The 23,912-nt window shown below is 42.7% G+C and overlaps 2 protein-coding genes across 5 annotated transcripts in view; both read right to left on the bottom strand.

Annotated features, from left to right (window-relative positions):
• Positions 1 to 23,912, bottom strand: part of LOC309563584 (alpha-2-macroglobulin-like protein 1) — a 562,516-nt gene that overhangs the window by 233,760 nt on the left and 304,844 nt on the right. The gene's annotated exons all lie outside the window — the stretch shown is intronic.
• Positions 7,241 to 23,912, bottom strand: part of LOC309563586 (alpha-2-macroglobulin-like) — a 156,714-nt gene continuing 140,042 nt past the window's right edge. Inside the window, exons 18-20 of the mRNA XM_082268053.1 lie at positions 13,581 to 13,649; positions 11,438 to 11,540; positions 7,241 to 7,334 (exon numbers count right to left, since the gene is read on the bottom strand). Coding sequence (XP_082124179.1) covers positions 7,264 to 7,334; positions 11,438 to 11,540; positions 13,581 to 13,649 — 243 coding nt within the window. The 3' untranslated portion in view covers positions 7,241 to 7,263. The remainder of the gene's footprint in view (positions 7,335 to 11,437; positions 11,541 to 13,580; positions 13,650 to 23,912) is intronic.

Here is a 23,912-nt window from a genome sequence, read left to right as displayed (position 1 = left end):
TGACCTTCTACTTAACCATTTTCCCGCCGCTCCCGGCAGCCCTTTTACTGAGTCATATGGCAGAACTAAACCCTCCGATCTTACTCAGCCAGGAAAACTGCCATCCTGGCCTCTGTTTTATCTTCATGCAGCACCCTCCTAGAAAGGTTTTAGGTTTAGGTAAATTTAGTTGGATCTAAAAAATTAACATTGGAGCTGCTGTTTTCTTGTTAGGTAAATGTAGTGTTGCTCACTTTAATCAGTGAGGATGAGTAGAGTATTCTCGTCTGTTCAGTGAAGTGTGGAGCAAGGCAAATGAGCAGCATGAATATTTATATAGTCCTGGCCAATCCCAGGAATGGAAGCTCTAAAGGCTGCTGGGAGTCTGTATAAATACTCTGAGACACAGAGCTTCCAAGTCTTTTTCTTCTGGAGAGGAACGCAGCCTAAGGGGTACTGGCTGTCTCCTTAGGCTATCCTGCCATGTGCTTGTAAGGTGCTGGAGCTTCAGGTGGGCTACCACAGGGCCTGCTTTGCTGAATTTACAAGGAGAGGACTGAGGTGCTGTCATCTGAAGATGTAGTCTGGTATCACAGAAGAAAGGTGTCGCGTGGATGTTGGAAGGAGGCAACCAACTTTCCAAGGACATTTTTGAGTACAAACTGCTGTGAGAGACTTTTTGGGCAGCTGCCACACGTCTTATGCTAGAGAGTCAGCCGTGTAGCCCCTCGCTACCGGAGGACCTGTCACCTTCGTCAGGTACCGCACTTCATGACCGGCTCCTATACACTTCCCACCAGGTCATGGTTACCTATAGCAACTGCTCTCCAACTTAATTTCTCCTGCCAAATTAACGTTTTAGTAGTAGCCTCGCTTTCTACCCTATGTGTGCTTTACAGGCCCTGTTCTTTGGATACACCATGTGCCACTTTGAATAACTTAAGACCAAGCTTAGAATAGTTATTTAAACTTTACTGAGCATTCAGCAGCACAGTTCAACAGCACAGCACACATGAAACAGTGTCCAGCCCTAACTAACTAATGCAGGCTGCCCAGGTTCTTACTTTACAGAGAAGCAAAGTCCATTCAGCAAAAGTCCAGTAACGATAGGTTCCTAGTCCAGAGAGAATCCCAGCAGGATACCATGTGCTCCAGTAGGACTACATGTTGCAGCAATTCTTCCTATAAATCCCATGTGCAAGAGCTCTGAGCCCTTCTCTATTTATGTGACTTACAGCAGAGGGCAGGACTCAGAAAGCCCAGGAAAGAGTCCACACACAGGTAACCCCTTCAAATCTTAGGAAGCCTGTAATTGTTTGCATACTGTAGCTACACAGTGCAAATAATACATCAGTAGGAATACATTCAATGGCACCCCACAAGTACCTGCTTACACTATTGCTGTGTGCTCAAAATGAATAGAACCTTTGTATAATAGTGACAAGTGGCAGAGTGCATTACATCAGTCAAAAAAAAAAAAAAATAGCATACCCTATCTAATATTCATCCTAGCCCAGATCTGTTCCTTAGTCGGAGTGCACACATAGAAGAGAATTTAAAGATGGAGAACAAGGGGAGGTAGAGTAGTCTTGGCTGGAGATTAGGGAACAAGATGAGTGAAAATTAACAATTTATTTTTCTGCTGGGGAGGAGTAACATTCAGACCACTGCAGATGGAATTTTAACTAAGGATAATTAAACATTTTCTTGTAATTGAGGAAATGTTTTCATTGCTGTTTGGACCCCACTGGATAGATTCCCCCTCATTTCCTCACTTGGACAAACATTTTAATGAAGACTGAAAGTATAAAGTATAGACAAAAAAGAACTAGAAAAACAGAATCCAAAATTTGGGCAGAGTGTTCATGACTTTATTAAAGTTTACATTACAGACAATTAAAATTATTTTTCTTTTCTCCCATTTACATAGAGTACAGGTCAATATGTAAAGTGTAATAGATTCTATCGCTCTACGTTCTTCATGGATACTTTTTCCTCATTAGTGAGCTTCTTCAGATTGTTGAATTCCTGTGACAAGGATAATGTAAATTAGATATTAGTAACAGACTATCTAAAGCCAACTTTTTTTTTCAACCAAACATTATTGTGCCACCCAAAATGAAAAAAGAAAATGCATTTGTACATGCAATAATGAGCAAGGTTTACCCTTAGGCCCCTTTCACACATGCTGTCCGTTTGTCCGTTTTTCATCCATCCGTTGACGGATGAAAAACGGACATCAATGTATCTCTATGTAAAAACGGACGACAATGAATGATCATCAGTTAACATCCATTTTCATCCGCTTCCGTCAATGTCCGTTTTTTTGAACGGATGAATGCCCTATTTTGCATCTGTCAAAAAAACGGATCGGACGAAAAACGGATGACAACGGATGTCAACGGATGACAACGGATGAAAAACGGATAACAACTGATGAAAAACGGATGACAACTGACGAAAAACGGATGACAAACGGATGACAAACGGATGACAAACTGATACATTTGACATGACTGAACTGAACGGACTGTATGTGTGAAAGGGGCCTTAAGCTTCCTGCACACCGCTGCTTAAAACGCAATGCTTTTAGGCATACAGGAATTTTTTTACTGATGTAAATGCAGACCATTGTTTTCAATGTGCCTGTACACATAGGTGCATAAAAAGCCCTGCATATTGATCAGTAACAAAAAAACAAACATAGAAATACGAGTTGTCTGTCAGTATTTTTGCGTGAATACATGCAAATACACACATCTGACACATTTCCTTCATTAAAATAAAGCTAGAAACATTTTTTTTGTTTGTGTGTGCATAACAACCTTTGTTGTAGATTCCTACCTTTTGTTATTCTGAAGAAATCATTGTTTGTCCTTCTGTGCCCCTGTGCGAAGTGAGTCTAATGTGGGGTACATATTATAAGAAAATCGGGCAAATGATCGTCCGATTTCCCTCCTCGTTGTGTCACAGCAAATCGGAATCGATGAATGGGAATTCGTACAAAAATTCTTGTACGACAAAGGCTTTTTTTGTTTGTTTATTGCTTCTGATCATGCGCAGTTTTGATTTTTTTGTTTTTTTCCTGTACGAAAATCGTATAAAAATGGTACACATTAAACGAAAATCGTTTGTTCTGTTCCCATACGAGAAAAATTTTGGAGTTTTTCCCTATGGGAATTTTTGTACGAAAAGTCGGAATCAGCTGTCGAAAGTTGTGTACACACTATAAGAAAATCATAGGAAAGTTTCTAGGATAAAAATGTTTGCCCGATTTCCTTATAGCGTGTATGAGCCTTAATGGGAATGGTTTCATAATTTTCAACCAGCTGTGCAGCTGCAGAGCACTTATAAGGAAATCTGCTGGGCCTGCATCCCTTTAGCCTGGGTTCACACTATTGCGATGCGGAAACCAGCGCAATTCCAGCATCGCATCTCCCTTGCAGGCAGTTCACAGTGCCCTCTTCAGAACCGCTGCGGGTGTTAATACAAGGTTATTGAAACCCCCAGTTCAGTTCGCAGATCACAGTGTGAACTGTGAATTTGGACAGGAATCAGATCACATGGGTGTGAACACCCATGCAATCCGATTCCAGTGCGGAAAAAAAAAGGATCCTGCAGCATTTTTATGCAAATGCAATGCGAGTTCAGACATACAAACTGTATGGTTGAATTTGCATCGCACAGACATTGCATGCGATCTGCACAGCAATGCTGTGTGAATCACATGCGACGTCTCTGTTCCCAATAGAGTGAACCCAGGCTGAGACATGTTTCTATTGGGAGTATCTCATCAAAAATTACATTTTTGTTGCAGAGGATGCCAGAAATCTGACTTGTATCTTAGGCAGACTTCTGGGAAAATTGGTGAGCCAATCACACAATCAGGGGTGTGGTCAGTATACATTCTGTGAACAGAATAACTCCAGGTATCCATATTGCATTGTGTTTTCAGAAAATTACAGCAGCTTCAGACTGAAAAGGAAATATATTTTTTTAATAATCATTCAATTACAATATGACTTGTGTCGCAATTGTATATGCTATATTATTTTTTCTTTATTTGCTATTTTTTCCCCCACAAAAGTGGAGTAACCTTTTAACTTGAGTTTGTCACTGTTAGGGGAGGGCACTTAGCTGTGTGATTTCCTAAGAGAATGGGACAGGTGACAAATGTGTGCGCTAATGAAGTAGCATTGAGAGCAGTGACAACTTTCTACAGGGTTCAATGGTAAATGACTGATGAAATCTACGTTTTGCCACTGTAAAACTGTTGATTTACAAAAGGCAAATAGACTGTGCACTCATTTTCCCCAGAGCTTAGTAAATGTGGTGAAGCTTCCTTTTGTAAAAAAAATACTCAATCAGGCGCAAGGGGGGAAAAAAAAATGCATTTTGCTGCGCATGTTTGAATAATGGAAATCAGCAAACCATTACCACATTCACTAAGCTCTGGGGAAAATTGCAAAGTGCACAGTCTTTGTCTTTAGTAATGTAAAGTATGACTGAGACCGGCATTTCCTATTCTGAAAGAGAAAGGCCCCTTTCACACGGGCGGTGCGCCCGACGGAGTCCGTTCTGCTCAGCAGGGGATCGATCCGCCGCTAAGCAGGTGGATGACAGCTCCATCTCTGCTCTGTGTGCAGAGATGAAGCTGTCAGATCCCCGCTGTCCTCTATGGGGAGATCGGATGAGAACGGACCACCTGTCCGTTCTCATCCGATCCGATCCTCCAGACGGATGGAAAATAGGGTTTCCATCTGTCCGGATTTCATGGACAGGATCGGAATCAAATAGCAGCGGGTGTCAGCGAAAATGTCACTGCTGACACCCGCTGCCCCATAGGGATGCATGGAGGATCCGATCAGGTCCGCCTGAAAAACTGACAGGCAGATTGGATCGCCCCTGTGAAAAGGGCCAAAATCTATGATAGAAAATAAATCTTGAGCTGGTTAAAGTGAATCTGGCAATCAAATCAAAGTGTTTACTGGTGGTGATTGCATGGATGTATTGGCCATTCCCAGGGTTAGTCCTCCTCCCACCACTCTGGCTTTGTGTTGAGTCACACAATGAAGTTCCCTATAAAAGGCTATGATGAAGCTTTGTAAGCATTAGCCAAGGTGTAGACAGCAACTTGCTGAGGAACTAAAAAACGTGTGTTGGTCTTCAAAAACACATCCACACCTATTCTGTCATACCCAGAAATCAGCTGTATATCTTGCAATAGTACCTATTTTAAAGGTCTTTATAGCAGACCTAGAAACGTCATTGAAATTCAGTCCCTACGCCATTGCTACTCCCTTGCCAAGAGTCTCTAAGCTGTAATAAACTGAAAAATAAACATTATATTGCAGCTTAGCAATTCTTAGATGCATTGGCTGCATTAGTTTTCATTTTTATGTTTTGTTCCGTTCGTTTTTTTTTCTATACCAGGTGATCTATCTAGTAAGTCTGTTATGTTTCAACTTCCTTTAACCGCTTGCCGACTGCGCACAGTATATTTACTGCGGCAGTCAGCCCCGGCCAGGCAGAGTGACGTAGATCTACGTCGCTAGCCTGTCACCGGGTTTTGAGCCAATAGCGGCCTCGGCTCGTTCACAGAGGAGTCCGGGCGTGTGACCGGCGGACCCGATGTCCGCCGGTCACACTACGATCGTCGGTAGAGCGGGAGAAAGGCGGGCGCCTTATGTAAACAAGCCGCCTGTCATTCTCCCCTGTGTAAAAATGGAGATCAGACGGTTCTACTATGTAGAACCGTTGATCTCTGTTTTTACAATAGGAGACATGTCCCATCACAGTTAGAAACACGCTAGGATACACTTAACCGAATACAGTTAACTCCTTCCCTGCCAGTGTAATTTTTACAGTAACAGTGCATATGTATAGCACTGATTACTGCAGTAATGTCACTGGTACCCCCAAAAGTGTCAAAAATGTCAGTCAAGGGTCCGATCTGTCCGCCGCAATGTCGCAGTACCGCAAAAAAAATCGCAGATCGCCGCCATTACTCGTTTAAAAAAAAAACACCAAAAATGACAAAAATCTTTCCCTTTGTTAGTAAACGCGATAACTTTTGCACAAACCAATTAAAATACGCTTTTTGCGATTTTTTTTTTTACCAAACATATGTAGCATAAAACAAATTGGCCGAAAATGTTAAAAAATTTTGATTTTTACATTTTTTTGGGGGGGAATTTCATATAAAAAAAAAGTGAAAAATATTGTTATTTTTGCAAAATTTACGCTCTTTTTTGTTTATAGCGCATGATCAAAAAATCGCACAGGTGATCAAATACCACCAAAAGAAAGCTCTGTTTGTGGGAAAAAAAAGGACGTGAAATTCGTTTAGGTACAGCGTCGCACGACCGCGCAATTGTCCGTTAAATTCACGCAGTAAAAAATCGCAAAAAAAACCCTCGTCAGGAAGGGGGTAAAATCTTCCGGGGCTTAAGTGGTTAAATGACCAATCTGTACAGCGAATGTGGCATTTAGAGGGTTGAAACAAACCATTTAACATGGATGGGGTGCTTACAATGGTCAGCGTTTATTCCTTTATGCAAGACCATTATCCCAAAAGAAAAAAAAAAAAAAACTGTTGCTGTAACTGCCTAAAAATTGTGAGCTGGAGTCAATTTAAATCTGTTAGTGCATCTACAACTACCCTTTCCCCAGATTGACAATGCTGCTGTCCAAAAGTGTCTGTTACTCCTCCAATGATGTGGAGACACCCTAAAGTGGGGTACACACTATAAGAAAATCGGGCGAACGATCATCCGATTTTCCTCGTTGTTTCACAGCAAATCGGAACAAATGAACGAAAATTCAAACATTCTCCTACGACAAAGGCTTTTTTTTTGTTGTTTATGGTTTCGGATCATGCGCAGTCTTTCTTTTCTGATTTTTCTTGTACAAAAATCGTATGAAAACGGTACACATTGAACAAAAATTTTTGTTTTTTTCCGTACGTGAAAAACTTTGGTGTTTGACCCTTCGAGAAGTTTCGTATGAAAATTCAGAATCTTCTGTAGAAAGTTGTGAACACACTATACGAAAATCATATGAAAGTTCTTTGGACGAAAATTAAATCATTCTAATAGTGTGTACGAGCCTTAAAGCAGAAAGTGTGAACAAAAAAAGAAAAGGAATGCAGCCACCAGCTGTATAGGTAATCTGCAATATATTACATTTTGGTTTTGAGTTTAATACATTTTTAAACACCTTACAGTGTTGAATCTTAAGCAGGAGATAAGAGGAATATAAAAAAAAAGAGAAAAGCTACACCAATTAATATGGTGACACTGTACATTCCTTACCTGAACTGCAAGGGGCTTTATATTCAACATAAGCAATGACCTCTGTGGAAAAAAAGACAACTGGTTTATCATCCTTATATACAGTATATGATTATTGCTGCATTAGAATAAACAGAATAAGCAACAAATCTTTAATGCTTTTTAAGTAAGCAGGTTTATTCTATGCAGTGCCAGATTTAGACCTTGGGGGGCCCAGGGCACTTCAAGATGGAGGGCCGTTCAATATAGAAATTGAATTATATGACAAATAAAAATGGTAACTGAAATGATTGATAAATCCAACGCCTGTCCTGAATTTAACCAAATTTAAAATGTGTTAAAGTTTTATTCAAGGTGGCGGATTTGCCCCTTGATTAAATCAGAGTCAAGCCATAGAGTGAGCTTCTCTCTCATATTCTTTACTATAATAAATCAATGCTGTTCATCATTAACTTCACTTCCACTCTATGGTGTCAGGGCTCTTGCCTGGCACTTTCCAACATTTTTCTAACTTTTCCATTGTCCCACTCACTTGTCTTTAAACTAGGCAATAAATTCCATCACACAGTCATGTTAAAACAAACATCTTGAATAGTAAAATGATATGAGAAGTTTAAATGTAAAACATCTCCCAGAAGTCCTCATCCCTTTCTTTGCCTTTGAAGTTAAGCTTAACTGCTCCGTATCCCGACACCCACATACTCTGGTAATTGTTTTTAATTATAAATCTAATTGTATAATTATCTTTTTTTTTTTTTTTTAATAAAGGAAATCTCACTCTGGCAGGGGGGCCTCTCCCTTTTGCCCCCCTATGAATCCTGCACTGATTCTATGAAGGATAAAGGGTGGGAGTGTTTGGAGCTTCTTGATATACTTTTTCCTAAGCAGATTTTGCCAGGGTCACAAAGTCATAAAGACCCCCCCCAAAAAAAATATAATACCGTGTGAAAATGGGTACCAGCTATCTCTTGATAGTATTTTTATATCTTATCTACTCAGCACTTTTAAAAGAGTATTCATTTTAAATCAAGTTTATTTATACATGTCTAACAGACCCTGTGTAGAGAGGTTTTATTATTTGAGCAAATCTACATTTTATAAATAAACATTTACAGGGTGCTTCCATATTGGGCTCAGTGCTCATTCTATAATATTTTTTGCCTCTAAGACCTGGTTTACACTTGTACTATTTCAGATGCACAGAATCATACGAGAATGGAAATCACATTATTTTCAATGGTGCCCGTTAACAGCAATGCAGTGCAGTTTTTTGAAAAAGGTACAGGTTCTACTTTGGTGCAGCTGCAGCATGATTTTAGCCACATAGACCTGAATGGAAACTCACTAGAAATGCATATGAAACTCGAACTGCATGTACATGCATTTTTAGTGCGTTTTTGACAGAGTTTTTTGTATGAAATCCAGCATTCTCCTCTTACAAAAAAAAACATGAAACATGACAACAGTATCAAAAACGCACCACAAATTCACACAGGAAATCAGATCGTGCCACAGCTGCACTAGTGTGAACCTAGCGTCAAACATTCATACAGAGGCCTGTGAACTTGAGAGTGCAAAATCTGGTGCAGCTGTGCATGAAAACCAATTAGCTTTTAACTTCAGCTTGTTCAATTATTCTTTGACAAAAAAAACTGGAAGGTGATTGGTTTTCATGTAGAGTTGCACCAGATTTTGCGCTATCCAATTTTAGGGAAACCAGCCTCAGTGTTTCCTTTTTCTAACTCATTTAACCACATCAGCTCCGGAAGATTTACCCCTCTTCCTGACCAGGCCAATTTTTGCCATACGACACTGCGTTTCTTTAACTGACAATTTTCTGGTCATGGAATGCTGTACCCAAATACATTTACTACAATACAGATTTCTCTTGGTGGTATTTGATCACCTCTGCGGTTTTTGTTTTTTGAGTTATAAACAAAAAAAGACTGGCAATTTTGAAAAAAAAAAACATTCTTTTTAATTTCTGCTATAAAACATCTAATAAGAAACATCTAATAAGAAAAAAATGTAAAAAACTGAATTTATTTATCAATTTTGGCCAATATATATTCTGCTACATATTTTTGGTAAAAAAAAAAATCCCAATACGCGTATATTGATTGGTTTGCGCAAAAGTTATAGCGTCTACAAGCTGTGGGATATATTTATGTAATTTTTATTTATTTATTTTTTACTAGTAATGGCGGTGATCAGCAACCTCTAGTGGGACTGCTATATTGTGCTGGACAAATTGGACACTAACTGACATTTTTTTGGGGACCAGTCACTCTAATACAGTAATCAGTGTGGGGGAGGTGCTTTTACTAGCGGAAGACATAGATCCATGTTCCTGCTTTGCAGGAACACAGGATCCAGGCCTTCTTTACTGACAGAACAGCAATCTGCCTTGTTTAGATAGGTAGATCACCATTCTGCCTGTGTGCAGAATGATCGTCGGGTGCCGGCAGACCCAGTGATCAGCTACCACACACTCGGGCCCGCTACCCAGAAGTGCAGGATCAGGTATAACTCAGAAAACAGTCAATAGCTTGTTTTTTTATTAGGGGATGATACATGGATGGGGTAGGGAATTATGGGATGACCAACTTGAAAAAGTCCAAAACACTTCCACCCTTCCACCAGAGAAAACTTCCACCCTATTTACAAAAAGTCCTCTTCTTCCTTCCACCTGCACAAACTTGGTTTCCTATGTACAGCACCTGCTGCGTACTCCTGATGGAACTAACAGTATATTGCTAGTTCAGTAAAGTCCCATTACAGGCAGAAACTCGCAGCCCCTTGACAAAATAGCACAGATAAGGTCAACAGCATAACATCTCTCCTTCTGCATTCCTGTGGCCACTGATCCCAGCTTCACTTGCCTGCAGAATGCTAGGCCTTCTGCATGATCTCCCCCCCCCCCCCTGTTCTCTCGACTGACTGTTTGCCCCAGTACTGCCCAACTGGCACACACACAGAGACCTCTCAGGGCAAAGTTAGGGCTCTTTCACACGGGCCGTTCTGTATGTCCGTTTTTCATCCCATCCGTTTGCGGATGAAAAACGGACATAATGTATCTCTATGTAAATACGGATGTCAGCGGATGATCATCCGCTGATATCCATTTTTCGTCCTTTCCGTTTAGTTCAGTTTTTTGGAACGGAAAAGAAACCTTTTTTTTCTTCCGTTCAAAAAAACGGAACGGACGCAAAAACGGATGTCAGTGGTGTCATTCGCTGACATCCGTATTTACATAGAGATATATTATGTCCGTTTTTCGTCCGCAAACAGATGGGATGAAAAACGGACAGACAGACCGGATGACACAAGTGTCATCCGTGTCCATTTCAAAAAAATTAAAAAGGACCTGATCGGGCAAAAAAAACTGAACGCCTGTGTGAAAGAGCCCTAAGATTAAGAGTTTGCACAATGTGATCTTCAAGAAAGCACTGCTACAGCTGGCAGTCTTTCCCCTTGTCTTTTCCCTGCACCGTGCTGATCTACTCACTGTCTCTGCTTGCTCCTTCCCACTGCCTCTCCGGCATGAATCCTTCTACTGCCTCCTGTGTTAGGATCCTTCCAGGCCAGCTTTCCTAAGCTCCCAGCCTGAGGTAAACCCCCTCTCCGGCAGGGGTCTCTCAAGGGCCACCGACAGCCTCTCCCCAGCACTGCTTCTCCATCTTCCACTTGCTGTCATGGCCCATGTCTATTTAAAGGCTTCTTTAGCTCCCTGCCAGGCCCCCAACCTGGGGTTAAAGGCCCCTAAATATTCAAGGCTCCTTCTCACCACTGCCCACTATTTCTAGAAAATTCTCAAATTTCCAGGATACCAGAGGGAGGCACCAGAGAGCTGCCAGGATGAGTCATCTAGCCCTTCCCTCTAGTATCCCTGACCCAGATTTAGTGATTTAGTTTTTTCCCTGGTCAGAAAAATGTTTTCCTGCTCTCACTTTTAGTAGTACACACTAGAGGATGCTACATCTTAATATTCCCAGTTCACAATAACTTCAACTGCTAAAAAAAAGTAGCTTATCAGAGTTTATTAATATAAATATAGGGTTTCTGTAATTACATGGTAAGCTCACAATAGATCGCAAAATGTTCCTATAAAAATCATTGATATTTAGATAGCACATCAGATGATATCACTTCATAGTTCCACGCACCTGGGCTGTAGTAGTCATACACTATGATGTTTGCAGGGTGCAGATTGCTCACATGTGTTTCTTTCTTTGTAGCAAAAGCAAAACTATGAGTTTCATGATTAAGCTGCGGAAGAAGAATACATAAAGATTAGTAATAAAGTAGCAGCAAACTGTCAGCAATAGGGCCTAAAACAAAATATTATAAGAAATTTTTTTTTTTTTTTTTTACAACCTGGGGACAAGTTAGAACTTCTGTTGCATTTTTTTTAACTATCTGTGTCTGCAGTGGAGAGATCTCCTCATTTCCTGTCCTGTCATATCAACAGGATACAAAGTGAGGAGAAAACATCAAAAAGGAGAGAGCAAAAAAAGTTCTAAATCTGTAAAAAAATGTAGGCCTGGATATTAGCTGAAACCTCAAACAATATTTTTTGAAAACAGAGACCCTTAAAGGTTTGTAGTTCCAAATGTTAATGTTACACATAATTGGTGAAGCAGTTTATCAAATGTGTATTTTTAGTAATAAATATAATTAACTCTAGTGCACACAAACATAATATAATATCATTTTTTGGTCACATGAGGATAAGGTTATCGAAACAAGATACCCAACATGGTATGCCTTAAAATTGTGCACAACCAAAAAATGGTGCCAATCTTTAGTAATCCAAAATATTCCTAGGGGACGCTTTAAAAGGTCTTTCAGGTCATCAACTTACAGAATAATGGTTCTAGAATTATTGTTCTCACTGTGGCATGTGCAGTGATATATAATGTGTAGCACAATCATTGTTTTCCTATGTAGCTGCACCTGACAAATGTGTTTATGTACAGTATATATGTGAGTATACATGGAGGGGCTTTAAATTTTTTTTTTGTTATATGTCATGTCATTTTTTTTTCGCATAACTTTATTGCTATTACAGAAAGGATAGCCCTAGTGACAGGTGCTCTTAAATGAGACATCAGGGGTTCACTGAAGCTAATGGAGCACAGATCATGCTTCAATAGCTACTTCCCAAACCAGTGGTTCTCGGGAATACCAGCTCTGAACCAGGAAGTGATGTAATATGCATTGCTTCCTGGTTTATTTGCCAGAGGGAGGATCAGCAAGTAGATTTTCACTGAGCTCCCTCTGCTCAACCCAGCTACACCCGCCATGCTAGTCTCAAGCTTACAGGTGGGACAGCAGAACCGCGAATACATTGGGGGGGGGGTGTTACGGTGCCAGTGGAAGTGGCACACACATGCTGCAGTCACTGGGAGTGTGGGCAAAACCCACTACTCCCACAGTGTAAGTCTTCATAGCAGTGAAGTTGTAAGCTGGAAAGAAAATGTAAATTGAGGCAGTTTTGGAGCTGCCACTGCTGGACTATCCTTCTTCTGGTTTTCAGTTGAAATGCTTTAGTACTAAGTCACTGACAAATGTAGATCCAGTGTTCTGACTTCACTCTTATTTTCCTGATCTTCAGGCTCCTTACTGTCAGTGACTCAAAGTATCCAAGTCAGTTTTTTGTTATGGTAGCCAGAGTTGTATGGAGTAATGTAGGGTTCATACATGCCCAGCATAATAATCTGCTGTAGTAGTTCATATTTTTTATGGAATAGACCTTTTTATATGTAAAATCTTTATGCTCATGTAATTTGTTGAGATTACTTTGCATTATAATAGGTTTTCTATCCTTTTAGATGCTCCACTGATGTTCTAAAGGAAGCAGTTTTTTCACTGTGAAACGCGTTGGAATACAACAATGGGAATATACAAGCATCCAGTATTTATATTGTTGCAGAACCCTTATATGTTTTTAATTATTTACATTGTGGAAATATTTATGATCAACTAGACCGGATCTCTTTATAATTATGGTAGTCTAAATAGAAGTAGATTTATGAATATTATTGTGCTATTGCCTTAAGTACAAAGCTATTAAAGCCCCCATGGTTTTATTTTGGAATGTTTCATTCCATTTGCAATTTTAGTATGGAGCAATGATTCTACTGAGAATGGATAACTCCATACAGAAGAAATCGTTCTACATTTCATGTTATACCACTGAAGGCACAGGCATGTTTTTGCTAAAATGTTTGGCAATAAAAAGAATTTTAAAAATGCAGAACATCAGTGTACTACACGCCCATTTGTCCATGTTTTATCCCTGCTTACCGAAAGCAAGTATATTTCAATGTATCCAGGTGAAATGTCTACTCTTTCCACATCAGGCTGTTTCTCCAGCTAGAAAAAATAAGAGTGTTACAAACATTAGTTCCTTCAGAAGGATTAGTAGGCACAATTGTTACCCATAGGGCCTCAGGAATAAAAAGAGTATGAAGGGAGAGCAATTCTCATTGCCCATAGAACCCTATTGGATTCCTCCTGTTCTACCATAATGCAGTGGAATTATGAAATGGAGAATCTGAATGGCTTCTATTGCTTTTCAGCTGACTCTTTCAGCCCTTCTTTCTGATCTCATACAGGTTCACAATATGGTCTGCAACCTCCCAGTCTTGCCACTTCACCACTTCAGGATCTCCTCCTTTTTAACCATGCCCCAGTATATTTGGGGGGGGGCAAAGAAATTACACAGTTCTCCTAGGATAATATTTTTGGCAAAAAAAAAAAAAAGTGTGGTCATGCTGTTTCAAATGCATATTGTGCATACTTTGATTAGCAGACACTGCATATGCTGGCCTTTTTAGTTAGTTGGTTTTAGTTTATTTCAAACATGTAAAAATAAAAGTAGTAATTATTCAGTAGTAGACAATCACAAAACAACTACACTGAACAAAATTATAAAACACAACACTTTAGTTTTTGCCCCCATTTCTTATGAGCTGAACTCAAAAATCTAAGACTTTTTCTATGTACACAAAAGGCCTATTTTTCTCAAATATTGTTCACAAATCTCTCTAAATCTGTGTAAGTGAGCACTTCTCCTTAGCCATCATAATCCATCCACCTCACAAGTGTGGCATATCGAGATGCTGATTAAACAACATGATTATTGCTCTTTTGCTCCTCCGACGATGTCTCCGGTGATTATGCAGGTCTCCGGTCTCTGCAGCTTGTTATATAGCCATTGTGGGCGTGGCATCCTGGTGATGTCATCGGGAGACCCCACCCCTTGATGTCACGGATGAAGATTTTTAATAAACTTTTCAAAACGTCTCCTGTCGTTATTTACATGCACTGCCTTTTATGGGTAGGGGTACAATGTACCCCTACCCATTCACATAGGGAGGGGGTCTGGGATCTGGGGGGCCCCCCTTGTTAAAGGGGGCTTCCAGATACCGATACCCTGCCCACAGACCCCCACAACCACCGGCCAGGGTTGTGGGGATGAGGCCCTTGTCCTCATCAACATGGGGGCAAGGTGCTTTGGGGTGGGGGGTGCAGAGCTCCCCCTGCCCCAAAGCACCAACACCCCCCATGTTGAGGGCATGTGGCCTGGTATGGTCCAGGGGGATGGGGCCGCTCGCTCGTCCCCTCCCCCTTCCTGCCCTACCGGGCTGCATGCTCGGATAAGGGTCTGGTATTGATTTGGGGGGAACCCCACACAGTTTTTTTTCTGGTCTGGGGCTCCCCTCTAAATCCACACCAGACTCAAGGGTCTGGTTTGGAACCTGGGGGGAACCCCACGCGGTTTTTTTTTTACCATTTTGGCGTGGAGTTCCCCCTCAAGATTCTCAGAGCGAAAGTCGCACTGCAAGTCGGATCATCATGATCCGACTTGCGATGCACCTTCCATTCAAATCAATAGGCTCCCATAGGGAACCTTTGATTTTGAATGGAGGCAGAAAAAACACTGTCAAAAGTGACGTGGCCAAACGTGCAATAACGCAAATGGAAAAAGCTACTAAAAGCACGTTTTTACAGATTCTTTTTCCTGGCGTTAGAAGTGGCTCTGCAGCTCGTTTTTTTCTGACGCTCCGTGTGCATGAGGCCTAATACTTTTGCTATATTTCCTGATGATTGTTTTTGCTTTAACTATTATTTATGCAGTCTGTAATTGCACCAAACCTCTGCACAATATTTAGGATATGGAAGAACTATTGAACAATATATAATACAAAGTGATTTATAATCCAGAACATGTCTTACTTTGTTTGAAACTGCTACTGTATGCTTTTGGACACTTTGGACTGCACATGCTTAATATGTGATTTCCAACAGATTTGATCATCTATTATCACTGAGAAATTTAATTTAAAGTGGTTGTAAACCCGCTTGTTAATTTTCAGGCACTTCCCTGTCTTACATAATGCTATGTCTCCACTGTATGTGCTTTATTTAAAAAAATGCCAGTCTATATACCTTTTCCTAGTGCCGATCAGCGCTCACCTTACTGGCCACCTCTCTACTCTCTTGATCTGATAGCTACAGTGAGGGGGTCGAGAATCATCTGCTGACAACAGTCAGGAGGAGAGGTGGAGAGAGGCGGCCAGTCACGTGAGCATCAAGTGGCTCTAGGAAATAAGGTATAGAGTGGCATATTTTTAAATAAAGCATATACAGTGGAGACTTAGCATTATGGAAGAGAGGGGGATTGCCTGAAAATGAACAAGCTATTGTAGCAGCCATGATAAACCGTGGTCAGTTTACAGGGGTAGAAAAAACTTTAGATAACTCTTTCAATATTTACCCCTTCCATCTGAATATCTATTTGTGTGTTAATTCTGCAGTTGCCTAAAGGAATTACCCTTGTTTAGTTCTGGTTTAATAATAAATTATTTCTATCAAACCAAATTTTAAATTTCCTCAATTCTGCATTAATCACCTGTATTAGAGACCGAACAAATAGAATGCTTTAGATAGCATTAGGATAAAAAACATTCTGTCTTTACAACTCCTTTAAGGACTAGTGCATTAGTTATATTATAACACATATCATGACCCGTCTTTAGGGTTGAGCGAACGCGGACTGTATTATTCGTGTTCGTACCGAATAATTGGATTTTTGTTACCCGAACACGGACCCGAAAACTTTACTGTATATTCGGGTAAAAATCCGTGTTCGGTCATTTTATTTCCGGGTTTTGTATGCATTGGCGCGCTTTTCATGGCGGGCTTTCAACAGCCAATCAACAAGCGTTTAACTGGTGTGCCTTAAGCCATCCCAGCCATGCCTACAAATGTATTAGTAGCTGTGATTGGCCATCTGAAGCATGTGACCAAGTCTTTATGAGTTCGAGCCAGCGCCGCTGCGTCATTATGCTGTGTAGTTCAGGGACAGAGCACACATCGTGCTGGCTGCTGATTAGGGACAGACAGGCAAAAATCATTTGTGTCCGGATAGAATTGAGGGACAGGTCGGAGTGTTTTAGGCAGGGTGAGTTGTAGGGCATTTTAGGGCGAGGCTGCTGATTTTTAGGGTCAGTGTTCTACAATCGATTTTGCTGTGTGGGGGGGGGGGGTTGCAGTGACCGATCTTATCAATCCTTTTAGGGAGAGGCTGGAGATAGGCAGGTGTCAGTGGTCCACATCGATTTTGCTGTGTGTGGGGTGCAGTGAACACAATATTTTTTGCCCACTGAGGAGGAGGGAGAAAAGTCTTTTTCTATCAGTCACTGTGTGCAGCGTTTTTCCTTCAGTGCTGCTGTGCTGACTGTGATAATACACTGCTGTGTTCACATGTGCTATTATTGAGTGATTTCAAAAATTATACACTTTTTTCTATTCCACTATTCAATATACACCCTTGGGTGTAATAAATTGTGGCATAGTCTGTACTAATCTAGTTAAAAATTACAAACTTAAAAGGGGTATTTTTTTTTTCTTCCCTCCATAGCCTGCAGCAGAGCTGACTGATATAAGACACTGCTGTTCACATGTGCTATTGATAAATCACACCAATTTTATATCATATTTTCTATTCCGCTATTCAATAAAAACCTTTGGGTATAAACAATTAAATTGCGGGATAGTCTGTGTTGGTACGTGTGAGATACACCTTTCCAATTTTTGGGGTGCATCTCATACTTCTGAAGATTTGAGGGTGCCGCCTGTTCCTGAACTCCTCCTACTCCTCATCCTGCCTTTGGGGGTACAAAAAATAGTAATTGGGGCCTAGTCTGGTTCTGTACGTGTGAGATACATACACCTTTTTCTGATAATATTTTCTATTCCGCTATTCAATAAAAACCTTTGGGTATAAACAATTAAATTGCGGGATAGTTTGTGTTGGTACGTGTGAGATACACCTTTCCAATTTTTGGGGTGCATCTCATACTTCTGAAGATTTGAGGGTGCTGCCTGTTCCGAACTCCTCCTACTCCTCATTCTGCCTTTGGGGGTACAAAAAATAGTAATTGGGGCCTAGTCTGGTTCTGTACGTGTGAGATACATACACCTTTTTCTGATAATATTTTCTATTCCGCTATTCAATAAAAACCTTTGGGTATAAACAATTAAATTGCGGGATAGTCTGTGTTGGTACGTGTGAGATACACCTTTCCAATTTTTGGGGTGCATCTCATACTTTTGAAGATTAGAGGGTGCTGCCTGTTCCGAACTCCTCCTACTCCTCATCCTGCCTTTGGGAGTACAAAAAATAGTAATTGGGGCCTAGTCTGGTTCTGTACGTGTGAGATACATACACCTTTTTTTGATAATATTTTCTATTCCGCTATTCAATAAAAACCTTTGGGTATAAACAATTAAATTGCGGGATAGTCTGTGTTGGTACGTGTGAGATACACCTTTCCAATTTTTGGGGTGCATCTCATACTTCTGAAGATTTGAGGGTGCTGCCTGTTCCGAACTCCTCCTACTCCTCATCCTGCCTTTAGGGGTACAAAAAATTGTAATTGGGGCCTAGTCTGGTTCTGTACGTGAGAGATACATACACCTTTTTTTGATAATATTTTCTATTCCGCTATTCAATAAAAACCTTTGGGTATAAACAATTAAATTGCGGGATAGTCTGTGTTGGTACGTGTGAGATACACCTTTCCAATTTTTGGGGTGCATCTCATACTTCCGAACATTTGAGGGTGCTGCCTGTTCCGAACTCCTCCTACTCCTCATCCTGCCTTTAGGGGTACAAAAAATAGTAATTGGGGCCTAGTCTGGTTCTGTACGTGTGAGATACATACACCTTTTTTTTGATAATATTTTCTATTCCGCTATTCAATAAAAACCTTTTGGTATAAACAATTAAATTGCGGGATAGTCTGCGTTGGTACGTGTGAGATACACCTTTTCAATTTTTGGGGTGCATCTCATACTTCCAAGGATTTGAGGGTGCTGCCTGTTCCAAACTCCTCCTACTCCTCATCCTGCCTTTGGGGGTACAAAAAATAGTAATTGGGGCCTAGTCTGGTTCTGTACGTGTGAGATACATACACCTTTTTTTGATAATATTTTCTATTCCGCTATTCAATAAAAACCTTTGGGTATAAACAATTAAATTGCGGGATAGTCTGTGTTGGTACGTGTGAGATACACCTTTCCAATTTTTGGGGTGCATCTCATACTTCTGAGGATTTGAGGGTGCTGCCTGTTCCGAACTCCTCCTACTCCTCATCCTGCCTTTGGGGGGGGTACAAAAAATAGTAATTGGGGCCTAGTCTGGTTCTGTAGGTGTGAGATACATACACCTTTTTTTTGATAATATTTTCTATTCCACTATTTAATCTACACCTTTGGGTAAAAACAATTAAATTGCGGGATAGTCTGTGTCGGTATGTGTGAGATACATACACCTTTTGATATCATTTTTTCTATTCCGCTATTCAATCTACACCTTTGGGTAAAAACAATTAAATTGCGGGATAGTCTGTGTCGATACGTATGAGATACACCTTTCCAATTTTTGGGGCGCATCTCATACTGCCGAGGATTTGAGGGTGCTTCAGTCTGCCTCCTGCCTGTTCCGAACTCCTCCTCTTCCTCATCCTGCCTTTAGGGTACAAAAAATTGTAATCTGGGCCTAGTTTGTGTTTGTACGTGTGAGATACACCGTTTTGTAAAATTTGTCCTATTCCGCTATTCAATATACACCCTGTTTGAGTGTAAAAAATTAAATTGCGGGATAGTCTGTATCGGTACATGTGAGATACACCTTTTTAAATTTGTTTGGCGCATCTCCTTCTACCGCCGAGGATTGCAGGGCGCTTCAGTTTGCCTCCTGTTCCCAACTCCTCCTACTCCTCTTCCTCATCCTGCCTTTAGGGTACAAAAAATTGTAATCGGGGCCTAGTTTGTGTTTGTACGTGTGAGATACACCGTTTTGTAAAATTTGTCCTTTTCCGCTTTTCAATATACACCCTGTTTGAGTGTAAAAAATTAAATTGCGGGATAGTCTGTATCGGTACATGTGAGATACACTTTTTTAAATTTGTTTGGCGCATCTCCTTCTACCGCCGAGGATTGCAGGGCGCTTCAGTTTGCCTCCTGTTCCCAACTCCTCCTACTCCTCTTCCTCATCCTGCCTTTAGGGTACAAAAAATTGTAATCGGGGCCTAGTCTGTGTTTGTACGTGTGAGATACACCGTATTATAAAAATTTTCCTATTCCGCTATTCAATATAAACCCTTTTGGAGTGTAAAAAATTAAATTACGGCATAGTCTGTATCGGTACGTGTGAGATACACCTTTTAAATTTGTTTGGCGCATCTCCTTCCACCGCCAAGGATTGCAGGGCGCTTCAGTTTGCCTCCTGTTCCCAACTCCTCCTACTCCTCTTCCTCATCCTCCCTTTAGGGTACAAAAAATTTTAATCGGGGCATAGTCTGTGTTTGTACGTGTGAGATACACCGTTTATCCTTTTTTCTATTCCGCTATTCAATATACACCCTTTTGGGGGTAAAAAACATTAAATTGCGGCATAGTTTGCATATTTGACTGTGAGATACACCCGTGCGATACTGTTGTTGTTTTGTTCCGCTATTCAATAAACACCTTTCTAGGGCAAGATCATAAATTACAGAAATATGAGGAGACCATCAAATAGGTTCCATGGCCTGGGTCGTGGTGCTGCTGGTAGAGCTCCTGTTGCAAGGAGAGGACGTGGTCGATCTGTGCCAGCTACACGCACAAGTGAAACACCTTCCTCAAGTGTGAGTAGGCGACAGAACCTGCATCAGTATTTGGTAGGGCATCATACGCCTCTAGAAGTGATGAGGCCAGAACAAGTAGAGGCAATAGTAGATTGGTTTGCTGCTGACAGTGCCTCCAATTCCTTCACATTGTCTCCCACCCAGTCTACTGCAGAAAGGTCAGAGTTGGCACCTGCAGCCGATGTCCAACCGTCTTTCACCTCACCCCCTTGCAAATCAGGCAAGCAGTCTGAGCCCCAAGCAGGGTCAGCAGGGTTTCCCAGGGCCATCCACCTAGCCCTGCCCCAGAAGTGGAAGAGATTGAGTGCAGCGATGCCCAACCACTTATTTCTCAAGATGAGTACATGCAAGGACCATCGCAGCACGTCTCAGATGATGACGAAACGCAGGTGCCAACTGCTGCGGTGTTCAGAATTGTGGAGACCGACAAGGAGGGTAGGGGTGAAGACTGGGTGGAAGATGATGTGGAGGACGATGAGGTCCTCGACCCCACATGGAATGAAGGTCATGCAGGTGATCTGAGTAGTTTGGAGGAAGAGGCGGAGGTTGCACAGAGCCACCAGCACAGCAGAAGAGGGAGCAGGGTGCAGAAGCGGAGCGGTCATGCCCTAGACACTACGCCTGCTACTGCCCAACGCAGCAAGGGAACGAGCGCAGCAAAGCCAGCTCAAAGGAGTTCTCTAGCGTGGAAGTTCTTTAGAAAATGTGCTGATGACAGGACACGAGTGGTTTGCACCCTGTGCAATCAGAGCCTGAAGCGAGGCATAAACCTTCTCAACCTGAGCACAACCTTCATGATCAGGCATCTAAGTGCAAAGCACAAGCTGCAGTGGAGTAGACACCTTCAAAACCAAGAAACGTCTCTGGCTCATCCTGCTTCCTCTTCTGCTGCAGTCTCGGCCGCTCCATCCACATCTGTAGTGATACCAGCACCTGCCACCCCGCAAACAGACGATCTGTCAGCAACACCACCACCTGGTTCACCAACCATCTCCACAATGTCCCGTGGAAGCGTTCAGCTTTCCATCTCCCAAACACTTGAGAGGAAGAGGAAGTACCCCCCTACCCACCCACGATCCCTGGCCCTGAATGCCAGAATTTCAAAATTCTTGGCCTTTGAAATGCTGTCATTCCGTCTGGTGGAGACGCACAGTTTTAAAAACCTTATGTCGGTGGCTGTCCCACAGTACGTCGTGCCCAGCCGCCACTACTTTTCCAGGCAAGCCATCCCTTCCCTGCACAACCAAGTGGGGGAAAAAATCAGGTGTGCACTGCGCAACGCCATCTGTGGCAAGGTCCAACTAACTACCGATACGTGGACCAGTAAGCACGGTCAGGGGCGTTATATCTCCCTAACGGCACACTGGGCAAATGCAGTGTCGGATGGGCCTGAGGCGGATAGCAATTTGGCGCATGTCCTTCCACCACCGAGGATTGCAGGGCGCTTCAGTTTGCCTCCTGTTCCTAACTTCTCCTACTCCGCCTCCTCATCCTCTACCGCCTCCTCATCCGGTCAGCGTAACACCTTCACCACCAACTTCAGCATGGCCAGGGGTTAACAACAGCAGGCAGTTTTAAAACTTGCCTGTTTGGGGGAAAAACCACACACCGCGCAGGAGTTGTGGAGGAGCATGGAACAGCAGACAAATGAGTGGTTGCTGCCAGCGAGCCTCAAGCCCGGCCTGGTGGTGTGTGATAATGGGCGAAATCTCATAGCAGCTCTGGGCCTAGCCGGTTTGACGCACATCCCTTGCCTGGCGCATGTATTTGGTGGTGCAGAGGTTCCTTAAAAACTACCCCGATATGTCAGAGCTGCTGCAGAAAGTGCGGGCCGTTTGTGCGCACTTTCGGCGTTCTCACCCTGCTGCTGCTCGCCTGTCAGCGCTGCAGCGTAACTTCGGCCTTCCCACTCACCGCCTCATATGTGACGTGCCCACAAGGTGGAACTCCACCTTGCACATGCTGGAAAGACTGTGCGAGCAGCAGCAGGCCATAGTGGACTTTCAGCTGCAGCACGTATGCGTGAGTCGATCTGCGGAACAGCACCACTTCACCACCAATAACTGGGCCTCCATGCGAGACCTGTGTGCCTTGTTGCGCTGTTTTGAGTACTCCACCAACATGGCCAGTGCCGATGACGTCGTTGTCAGCTTAACTATCCCACTTCTATTCCTCCTTGAAAAAACAGTTCGGGCGATGATGGAAGAGGATGTGGCACAGGATGAGGAGGAGGAGGAGGATGAAGAGGTAACATTTCCAAGGCTTTCAGGGCAGTCATTCGCAAGGGGCTCCGAGAGTGGGTTCCTGCACACACAAACGCCAGGGACACAATTGTCTAGCAGGGGCACAGTTCTGGAGGATGAGGAGGATGAGGAGGAGGAGATGGAGGAGGAGATGGAACCATGTTCACAGCAGGGTGGCACCCAGGCCAGCTCATGGCCATCACTGGTGCGTGGCTGGGGGGATACAGAGGACACAGACAATACACCTCCCACAGAGGACAGCCTTTCGTTGCCTCTGGGCTGCCTGGCACACATGAGCGATTACATGCTGCAGTGTCTCCACAACGACCGCCGAGTTTCCCACATTCTAACTTGTGCTGATTACTGGGTGGCCACGCTGCTGGATCCCCGTTACAAGGACAACGTACCGTCCTTAATTCACTCACTGGAGCGCGATCGCAAGATGCGCGAGTACAAGCGCACGCTGGTAGACGCCATGCTGCTGGTATTCCCACCTGACAGCGGGGCCACAGTGGAAGCACAAGGCAGAGGAGGGGGAGGAGGAGGAGGAGGAGGAGGAGGAGGAGGAGGAGGAAGAGGTCACCAATGCAACCAGGGCACCGCCAGCACCTCAGAAGGCAGAAGGTTAGCATGGCCGAAATGTGGAAAAGCTTTGTCAGCACGCCACAACAAACAGCAGCACCAGCAGCTCATATGGAACGTCTTAGCAGGAGGCAGCATTTCACCAACATGGTGGAGCAGTATGTGTGCCCACGCCTACATGTAGTGAATGACGGGTCTGCCCCCTTCAACTTCTGGGTCTCCAAATTGGGCACATGGCCTGAGCTTGCCCTTTACGCCTTGGAGGTGCTGGCGTGCCCTGCAGCCAGTGTATTATCTGAACGGGTATTTAGCATGGCTGGGGGCGTTATCACAGACAAGCGCAGCCGCCTGTCCAGAGACAATGTGGACAAGCTCACGTTCATTAAAATGAACCAGGCATGGATCCCACGGGACTTTTCCGTACCTTATGCAGAATAGCGATGGATACCGACCTTACCCAGCCATTGTTCTATTTTTGCTCTTTCTCACTCTTTTGGGGTGTACCCTCATTTAAAATTTCTGAAAAAAAGCAGTGTTGGCTACCTCGTCCTCCTCAGGGCCAGATTAACATAGGGGCTATTGGAGCTGCAGCTCCAGGCCCCTACCTTAATATA

This window comes from Pelophylax lessonae (genome assembly GCF_965119305.1).
Source record: "Pelophylax lessonae genome assembly, chromosome: 9".
NCBI lineage: Eukaryota > Metazoa > Chordata > Amphibia > Anura > Ranidae > Pelophylax > Pelophylax lessonae.
Note: the sequence above shows the minus strand (reverse complement) of the source record. Positions and strands in the feature narration are given on the sequence as shown.